The sequence below is a fragment of the Seriola dumerili genome, unplaced genomic scaffold, assembly GCF_002260705.1.
Source record: "Seriola dumerili isolate Sdu_G_001 unplaced genomic scaffold, Sdu_1.0 BDQW01000044.1, whole genome shotgun sequence".
Classification (NCBI taxonomy): Eukaryota; Metazoa; Chordata; class Actinopteri; order Carangiformes; family Carangidae; genus Seriola; species Seriola dumerili.
The window spans coordinates 5,567,806-5,577,236 of record NW_019174299.1 but is presented as its reverse complement, the minus strand read 5'-3'; the positions used below and the strand labels follow the sequence as shown (position 1 = coordinate 5,577,236).

Sequence of the window (9,431 nt, the reverse complement as noted above, 5' to 3'; positions counted from 1 at the left end):
GGCACACCTAATTACACAGCCATTATTGTTATCAACGGTGTGCTTTTCCTGCTATTAATCTGGATTAGAACATCAAAATAGGGTAAAATGGTCTGATTTAATTAAAGGCCACAACGGATTAAAATGATATCCACTGTAATTATACTGAACCTGTACAAATATAAAGGTATGAGGCTGGGATGAGTGTGTTGAAATTCTCTAAGCCTGTATGGCTAACTATGTCAGTACAAGTTTGTCTACATGTGCAGGTCTCAGCAGTGAGCTCGGGAACGGCGGCTCACGTCAACGACGCGGTTACGCCTTTCACCCACTGCGCATGTCAGAGATTCTGTCTGTGTTTACCAAGCTGAAGTTAGTTGCTCATTCGTAGTTTCCTGACGCTTCCGTTACCGACTCCAAAAACGGTGCTTTTTTGCTTATCTATGATTGGTAGCCTATGTAAAATAATACTTTAGTCATCTTGAATAATTAAGTTATTATTTTGTACATGTAGCTACTCGCATGCTGAATGATGGTTGTGATTATACGTTAAATCTAACAAAATATCCGTAGCACTAGTTTGACATGAAAATGAATCTTCTGTTTGAAATTCAGGCTAAACTATTCCCTCTAAAATATCGCATTTACATCAGAAATATATGTATTTTGGGCTCGCTTATTTTCCCCTTCAAGTCGCGGATGTGAAACTCGAATGTGAAACGCGCTTCGGGTTCGTTCTCTGTTTTGACTCCATGTATGTGTGGCTGCGTATGTCGCCTCCTTTCCCTCACTAGTTTATTTCAATTCCCATTACTGCTCTCCTCCAGCGCTGGCACCAGTATGGCAGCGGCGGCCCCCAACCCGGAGGACTCCGCCAGGAGCAGTGGTAACAGCGGAACCAGCACACCCAGCGCCCTTGCCGGAGACGGGGACGCGGAAGAGGCCGAGGACTTCACCTCTTCCTCCCACTGCTCGGAGCTGTCTCGGCGGCAGAACGAGCAGAGGAAGCAGGGCTTGTTCTGCGACGTGACGCTGGCCTTCAGCAGCGGGGCGGCTGCCGGGAGCGTCCAGATATGTGAGTTTTCAGCCCACAGATCAGTGCTTGCTGCGGCCACCGACTATTTCACCCCCCTGCTTGGAGGACAGTTCTCCGAGTCCTTGTCCGGACGGGTAGAGATGAAGGAATGGAGCTCAGAGCTGGGGCCGGACCCGGAGACGGTGGAGAGTGTCATCCAGTATATGTACACTGGTGAAATCCGCGTCAGCACCTGCAATGTACATGAAGTACTGGAGCTAGCTGATAGGTATGTTCTGTTTACAGTCACATCTGTTTGTGTTTGTGTTTGTGTTTGTGTGTGTGTGTGTGTGTGTGTGTGTGTGTGTGTGTCAGAGACAGACAGACTGAAAGACTGACAGACAGTGATTTTGATAGTCAAAGCATGAGGCCTTGTGTGGCTGCTTTGTTGCCTGTAAGTATTGTTATTGTGCTCTAGACTGGTCTGGCCTAACCAGTTGAAACAGAGTAGCATTATCTATTTAACAGGAACTGATAATTCCCTCTGACATCCTATACTGTGTTTCTCACTGTTGGCTGTACATTAGGTTCCTCCTGGTGCAACTGAAGGATTTCTGTGGGGAGTTCCTGAAGAAGAAGCTGAGCTTGACCAACTGTGTGGCTGTGCACAGCCTAGCCCACATGTACACCCTGGACCAGCTGGCTCTACGGGCTGCAGACATGATCCGTCGCAACTTCCATAAGGTTATCCAGGATGAGGAGTTCTACACGTTGCCCTTTCACCTGGTCCGTGACTGGCTGTCTGATGCAGAGATCACAGTGGACTCTGAGGAGGTGCTATTTGAGGCGGTGGTGAAGTGGGTGCAGAAGAACCCAGAGGAAAGAAGCCGCTACTTTGAGGAGCTGTTCCGTCTCCTGAGGTTGCCCCAAATCAAGCCCACCTACCTGACCAGGGTGGTGAAAAATGAGCATCTGGTGGCTGCCAATGAGGCCTGTCTCCGGTTGGTGTCAGAGGCAGTAGAGGGTCACGCTATTCGTTTTGAAAACCTCAAGTCAGCTGACATGGAGCTCTGGTCTTCACACATGGCCTCCTTTCAGCCTCGTTTTGGCCAGAACATGGACGTTATCATGGTAGTGGGCGGAGTGTCAGAGGGGGGGGACTACCTGAGTGAGTGTGTTGGCTACTTCATTTACGAGGACCGTTGGGTCAACCTGCCGCACATCCACAACCACCTGGATGGCCACGCCATCGCTGCCACAGAGTCCCATGTCTACGTAGCCGGTTCTATGGAGCCAGGCTTTGCAAAGACGGTGGAGCGTTACAATCCCAATCGCAACACCTGGGAGCAGGTGAGCAACTTGACCACACGCAAGCATTCCTTTGGCCTCACCTGCATTAAGGATATCCTGTACAGCATCGGTGGCCACGGAAACTTCAGTCCAGGTTTCAAAGATGTCAGTGTGTACGAGCCGGAGCAAGACAAGTGGCACAATCTGGAATCTGCCCCCAAAATCCTGCGGGATGTGAAGGCAGTGAGTGTGGAGGACCGCTATGTGTACGTCACGGCACGTACACCTGTTGATACAGATAATGAGGATGGACTGAAGACTGTGACCACTCGTTACGACACAGAGAGCCGCCAGTGGCAAGATGTTGACTCCCTGCCCCTTATTGACAACTACTGCATCTTCCAGATGGCTGTGGCTTCTACTAACTTCTACCACACAGCCTCCTGCTGCCCCAAGAGCTACACAGTGCGGGATGAGGTGGCCAGGCAGAAGATTAGTGTGCGCATCTCTGATGAGATCCTGGAGAGCCTGCCACCAGAGGTCACCAGCATTGAGGGTGCCGCGATCTGCCACTTCGATGAGGATGTCTTCATCATCGGAGGCTGGAAGAACAGCGATGACGTGGACAAGCAGTATCGTAAGGAGGCCTACCGCTACTGTGCTGAGAGGAAGCGCTGGATGCTGCTGCCGCCCATGCCTCAGCCTCGCTGCCGAGCCACAGCCTGCCATGTCCGCATCCCCTACCGTTTCCTGTACGGCTGCCAGCGCTACCCCATGCCCCAGAACTTGGCCCGCCAGCGAGATCGCATGCAGCAGATGCAGCAGCTTCACCGGCGCACCCTCACCCTGCGCCGGCAGCTCCAGTCACAGATAGAGTGTTGAGCAGGCCGGTGTCTGCTCCTTCCAACAACTGCACAGTTCTATCTGAGGATCTACTGCAAACCACCATTCCATTGCAACCATCATCATTGACCCCCATTCGTACATAACACGCCGCGGTGGGTCTTGTGTTGCTCTCATCCCGCATTTCATTGATCTCAACCCTGTGCCATTGGCTCTCATACTGTGTTGTGTTAATGGCTGATTTGTGGAAAGCCATGAAATATGTGGGCAAGCGTGTGCTGACCTGCTGGTTGTCTGTGAGGGGGGATAGGGCGGATGTATACATGTGAATAAGAGTGTTATATAACAGCCAACAACTGAATATCCTTTTGTCAAGTATGTTGGTATAGATGCTGTTTATCTGTTTGTACATAAATAGTATAAAGCTGTATATGTATACATTTATATGGATATTTTACATTCCGTTATTGTATGCCTGTACTTGGAAGGCTATGTGACGTTACTACTAACTGCATTTCTACATTCAGTCCAACCTGCTTAATGAAGTCTCATTCCACTGTAACACTGTGACAATCTCCTCATGCCAGTATATGATCGATCTAAAAGTCTTAACTCTAACTTATATCATAGTTGCTCTATTACAATGGCTCTGCTTGTTGCTGTGCAGCCTCAACAACTAAATATGAATTGATTCAGAAAGGCTGTTAATCTTAAAATCCTGTAGACTAGTTTGCTTTTTAGATCGCAGTTTCTCCTCAACAGTTGTACAGAGTATATTTCTGTCTTTTTTGTTGCTCACATAAAACTTGAAAACTAGAAATGTTTTTCCAGGTTTATGAAGAGGTGAAAGGACAAGAGGACTGTAATATCCAAAATATGTGAGAAGATGTAATGAAAGCATTCCTTTGAGTTTCCTTAACACTGAAACATTCTATTTGGCCACTGCATTCTAGCACCAATCATTAGCAATGGCTTAATCATTCTTTTCTTTTGCACTTTGGCAGCCTGTTGCTCAGTGTATTCCCATTCATTTTAGAAAGATACATAGAAAACGTGTATATGTGTGACTGCAGGGGTGTGTATGATTTTGTGTTTGCAGAGGGTTCAGTTGTCACTCTGCAAAGAATGGCAAAAGCTTCTGTAGAACTGCACTTTTTCGACATGTAATTGTTTCTAAAGTCTTACAGAAGCATAGGGATTTAAGTTGCCACTGCACTTTGACTTTGCTTGTTTCATTTGTTTCATGTCAGACAAGGTGATTGTATTTTGGAGATGGTTTGTTTTAGCCAGCTTACAGCCAGTAAGTTCAGATCTTTTTTGAAAAAAAAACGAAAAAAACATGTAAACATCATTTTCAGATTTGTTTCCACACATTAAATGTCTTGTAAAACCTTGTGTTCCTGTACTTGAATGCCAGCTGGGTGTATATTAGAGATCTGCTATGTTGTTCTGTGGTCTCCCTTCACCCTCCAAAGAGACTTAAAAATGAGAATCAGACTTAAAGGCAAAACAAAAGGGATTGTTTTATGAATGTGTTGTGACTGACATTCAGAAATTCCCACTGTCCAGGCAGCGCCTATTACAGCATAAAGGTTACAGAGCGCAGAAATGATATTCATTTCCACTTTATAACCAACATTAATAGCACTGCAGATATTAAGTGGTATAAGCTATGTAATTTGCTTTGCATGTGATAGTCTGACATTGTGTCCTTAATATTGGATGTAAGAAATGCTAATGTCATCACTTGCAATTAAAATTGTTTTGTAAGACAAATGTTTGCACATGTAGTGTATCATTGCTTTGTTGGACTTCACTGGTTAAAAGAGGTACTACTTGCAAGTCTTGTAACTTCTAACTAACACAACAGTTAAATTGATTAGTCTCACAGTTGTGGCGGTTATAATGATAGGCTAGTTAGTGGTATTGACTTTCGTGATTGGATTTTTTTGATTAATTTAAAATGTATGTATGACCGAGAGTTTTGGCTCACCTTTGTAAACAGGGCTTTTTTGTTCCCTTCAGTAATAGTTAATCGTCCTGCGAAACCTCGGGTGAGGGATGGGGTGGAACCTTAAATCAGTGCCTTTGCCTCAGGGGGAAGAGTACACACCGTCCCACCTTGAAGTTATGTAAGTAGTGGTGCTGCCTTCACATATTTCTCAGAGGCTCGTAATTGTAAAAATACCAGACAAAATGAAGCCCTTTAGACCAGAGAACATATGTCACCTACATTATGTTTATTTTCTCGTCATAATTTATAAAGACGGCTCCCATACATGGTCTACAGTCACTTGAATCTCGTGAACTAGCACTCTTTAACGCTTAATTTTACTATTTAGTGCGATTTATTAAAATCCCGACGCTTAACGACTGTACCTGAAGGCAGCAGAACAACAAGATTCTGTCGTGTGCATAGCAACATTACACATCAACGAATATTAACAACTGATGACACGCTGTTTGTCAAAATAACCTTTACGGATCGGCAACAAATTTCAAGAAAATGGTGATTTTATTCAGCAAGTTTTCGGCGGAATGTCTCACACCAAAAAGGATGCATCCCACACCAGCGTACTTGCTTACTAGCCAGCTAAACTGGGTTAACAAACTACAGTGTCGTTAGCTAACGGTCTTCTCTTTGTTAGCTAGCTATACCGTGTCAGTAAATGACAACATAAACTGGTTATTATTACAGCTATAGAGTCAGTGTTTTAGCATTTGGAAATGTTGTGTGGACAGGGAGTAAGTTAGCAAGCGAAATAGTGTGCTTTTCAATTGGGTGCTAGCACCTTTCCGGCTAGCTAACTATGCTTCCTCCTTATTGCCTAAACAAACAACTCCAACGTCACATAATCACTCTGTGTCTCTCTCATTGACACTCTTAACGTATTTTCTCATCTCAGATCCCGGAGCTGTCCAACCCCTCGGTGTGTATGAGGGACCCTGAGAGGGTACACGAGATCCTACAGTCCATGGCGAAATCTGGCTCCAACACCGTCCAGGTAAACTACACCCTGTTGGCAGCTCTCATAAACAGTATCGGCCAAAATGAAAAATACTAGAGGTTTGTGTTCATATTCTTTTCTGCTCCAGGTGATCTCAGACTTTGACATGACCCTAACAAGATTTGCACACAATGGCAAAAGGTGCCCTACGTGTCACAGTAAGCACAGCTGTTTATCATGCATATAAAGGTTGTTTTTGGCTAAACTTTGTTTCACGTGTGTGTGTGTTTTATTTGCAGATATACTTGACAACAGCAAACTTATCTCTGATGACTGCAAAGAGCAGGTAAGAAAGATGCGTCAGTGCAAAAGTAGATTTTCCTTTGGTTGGACTAACATTAATTAAACTTGCACAAAACATAGTAGCATCGCTATGTAATAATTTATCTTATAGTATGGCAAATCTTAAATTATAGTTATTTTCCAGGTTACAATTGGAGTATGTCATGCGTCAGTGCAAAATAGCATGTGATTTAAACAGTCTCCAGTTCAAGACTCTGCAAAATTATCATGTTGTGGAGTATATTTCAATCCACATGTAAACCACTGCATACATATAACTTATATGTAATGTATTTAACATTCATTAAAATTTAATGATTTATTGCAAAGTTTTTCATTTTTCAGTTATTAAGCAGTAAAACACATAAAGGTCATGAAAATATCTCACTTATGCTTTTGTTTGATATTCATTCATTCAGTATTTTACATTTATTGTCTGCTCTCTAGTGGGCAATAGGGGGAATGGAAACGTATGACAAAATCAACCATGATCTGTGACTTGCATTTATTATTAGTAAAGCAAATAATTTAAGTGCCCTTATTACAGCCCTCTTGCTGTTAAATCAGACTTTTTCTTGATGTTTTTTTGTATCTGCAATGTGGCATATTTTTCAATAAGAAGATAATAAGAAGATTGCAAAGAGATAGTCTGGACCATGTTACTATTGTAACTACAGATTAAATAAAATGGATATAGGAGAAAAAATATAATCCGTGAAATGAATCCCTGTGATATAATATGACAGAAAACTTTCTCTTCCTGGGTGAAATTTGGCCATCTTTTCTGAACATCTAAGCCATAGTTCACTGAATATTGTGCTGTCTCCTTTAGATGAAGGAACTACTCAACACATACTACCCTATAGAGATCGATTCTTCACGGTCAATAGATGAAAAGTTGCCTCTAATGGTTGAGTGGTGAGTATTTAATACACCTTTTCTTGAAAATATGATACTTTGCACTTTCATGTGTCCATAAAACTGCTCTGCTTATTGTTTCTGACAGGTGGACTAAAGCCCATGAACTACTGGTACAGCAGAAGATCAGAAAAGACTTGCTGGCCAAAGTGGTACAGGAGTCTGATGCCATGCTCAGGTCAGAAAGTCTATTTTGTGATTTTTAATAAAAACAATGATAAAATGGCCTCTTGAACTGACTTGATATTTTTACAGAGAGGGCTACCAGCTCTTCTTTGACCACCTGCATGAGCACAGCATCCCTCTGCTCATCTTCTCTGCTGGGATAGGAGACATCCTGGAGGAGGTGATTCGCCAGGCTGGGGTCTTCCACCCCAACGTCAAAGTCTTCTCCAACTACATGGACTTTGATGAGTGTGTGAGTAGCCACACTACAAACATACCTCAATTTGAGCCCCACAGCAGGGATGGGGCATAAGGTGATGGACACGTGCCTTGATTTGCTTAAACAGGGGGTACTGAAGGCCTTCAAGGGAGAGCTGATCCACATCTACAACAAAAGGGAAGGCGCTTTGCTCAACACTGGCCATTTCCAGGAGTTGCGGGCACGACCTAACGTATTACTGATGGGGGACTCTCTGGGAGATCTGACCATGGCTGACGGGGTGCAGCAGATGGAGAACATCCTCAAAATCGGATTCCTCAATGACAAGGTAAATAAAAAGCACACCTTCACACGTTCATCAAAATGACTGGATAGCAATATTTAGTACCTGCCACCCTAAGGTGAAGGTTAAGTTGAAAACATTCACTGACTCAAACATTTTACCACAGTAAAGTCATATTCTGACATTTTAATACACACCTCTGATCTGTTTTTTCAGGTGGAGGAGAGGAAGCAGTCATACTTGGACTCATATGACATTGTGTTGGTAAAAGATGAAACCTTGGAAGTCCCCAATGCTGTACTGCTCTACCTCACTGGCAATAAGTGAACTGAGAATTGACTGTTTAAGGTTCACTTGCCACTCTGGTGCTATAAACTGAAGAGGCCCATCTTCAGAACGTTATTGATAACCAACTAAGAATGTTTAGAGTATTTTTTTTTAATTTCTACTAAAAAGGTATACACGTTTGTGAATGAGTCAAGGTTAGCACAGCTGCAGCTCACAAACACCATGTCACTCTTTCATATCCATGTTTACGGGCCTTCTTCTCATGTTAATGGTTGAACTGTTTTTAGACCATACTGTATATGATGGAAGCCAGATTTGGACTGTCTACCTATGTGCAGCATGTAAGTGTGTGTTAGTGTGTTTTAGTGTGTTTGTTTATTTTTTTTTTTGGGAGACAATTGTCAGACGTTTCTGGTTCTCATATAAAAAATATACTGATAAAAGGGAAAGAAAAATGCACGTCAATGGCAGCGCTTGACATTTGGTTTGAAACTGATTTCCAGCCTCTTACTACAAAACAATTTTCCAGCTAATTTTAACCTGAAACCAAATACTTTTAAAAATCATTTTCCATGTTTTACCTTGGTCTAGTTTTTCAGTTTCTTGCCATATTGTCAAGCTCACAATACATTTGGTGTTTTCTGTTAAAGCTATTGTTTTTCTTATGACACAACTGTAATAGTAAGTGTTGCACAGACAGCTGTCTGTGCAACACTTAAAATAAATAGGTGAGCAGAGATAAAAATATCTAGATCTTTTTTTAAGATCTGAGTTCACTAATGATCTGTAAGAGTAACTGCTACCTCAGAAGTTTTCTGGTATTTGCAAGAAAAATAAAACTTATTTAGATTTTTTTGTTTGTTTTTTAAACTTTAGATAGTTTAATTTCTAGGTTCATTCAGGAGTTTGATACTTTCTGCACTGCCACAACAAAAGTTTCTAAAAACCTTTTAACTAAAGAATAGAACAATATCCAAGAATGACAGATTTTTTTTTCTGTCATTTGTGGACTGTGTGCCACATGCAGCAAGTCATGATTTTTTTATCTGTCCAAACTCATTTACTTTTCCAATGTTACAACTTGTACGAAATAAAATTCAGTTTCATCTTTTCTGAGCTTCATTTTCCTTAAGTGAAACT

At 42.5% G+C, this 9,431-nt stretch overlaps 2 protein-coding genes across 4 annotated transcripts; both read left to right on the top strand.

Moving 5' to 3' along the window:
- Positions 1–359: 359 nt before the first annotated feature.
- klhl11 (kelch like family member 11) lies at positions 360–4,892 on the top strand. Of its 3 annotated transcripts, none has more exons than XM_022739727.1 (3): positions 360–404; positions 807–1,283; positions 1,582–4,892. In XM_022739727.1, the coding sequence occupies exons 2-3, from the start codon at positions 820–822 to the stop codon at positions 3,164–3,166; spliced, it is 2,049 nt and encodes a 682-aa protein (XP_022595448.1). In that variant the 5' UTR covers positions 360–404; positions 807–819; the 3' UTR covers positions 3,167–4,892. The 3 variants fall into 3 exon arrangements, with proteins under 3 accessions (XP_022595448.1, XP_022595449.1, XP_022595447.1); XM_022739728.1 differs by lacking the exon at positions 360–404 and adding an exon at positions 692–709; XM_022739726.1 differs by lacking the exon at positions 360–404 and having other exon boundaries at positions 727–1,283.
- A 631-nt stretch (positions 4,893–5,523) lies between these two features.
- On the top strand, positions 5,524–9,403 carry nt5c3b (5'-nucleotidase, cytosolic IIIB). The gene is made up of 9 exons (XM_022739584.1): positions 5,524–5,636; positions 6,034–6,132; positions 6,224–6,293; positions 6,375–6,421; positions 7,250–7,335; positions 7,424–7,513; positions 7,591–7,753; positions 7,848–8,048; positions 8,220–9,403. The coding sequence occupies exons 1-9, from the start codon at positions 5,634–5,636 to the stop codon at positions 8,328–8,330; spliced, it is 870 nt and encodes a 289-aa protein (XP_022595305.1). The 5' UTR covers positions 5,524–5,633; the 3' UTR covers positions 8,331–9,403.
- Positions 9,404–9,431: the final 28 nt, after the last annotated feature.

Coding starts and splice junctions, on each gene's coding strand:
- nt5c3b (XM_022739584.1), top strand. Junction 6,294..6,374: donor AAGGTGCCCTACGTGTCACA/GTAAGCACAGCT, acceptor TTTTATTTGCAG/ATATACTTGACAACAGCAAA. Junction 7,754..7,847: donor ACATGGACTTTGATGAGTGT/GTGAGTAGCCAC, acceptor TTGCTTAAACAG/GGGGTACTGAAGGCCTTCAA.
- klhl11 (XM_022739726.1), top strand. CDS start 736: ATGTGTGGCTGCGTATGTCGCCTCCTTTCCCTCACTAGTTTATTTCAA. Junction 1,284..1,581: donor GTACTGGAGCTAGCTGATAG/GTATGTTCTGTT, acceptor GCTGTACATTAG/GTTCCTCCTGGTGCAACTGA.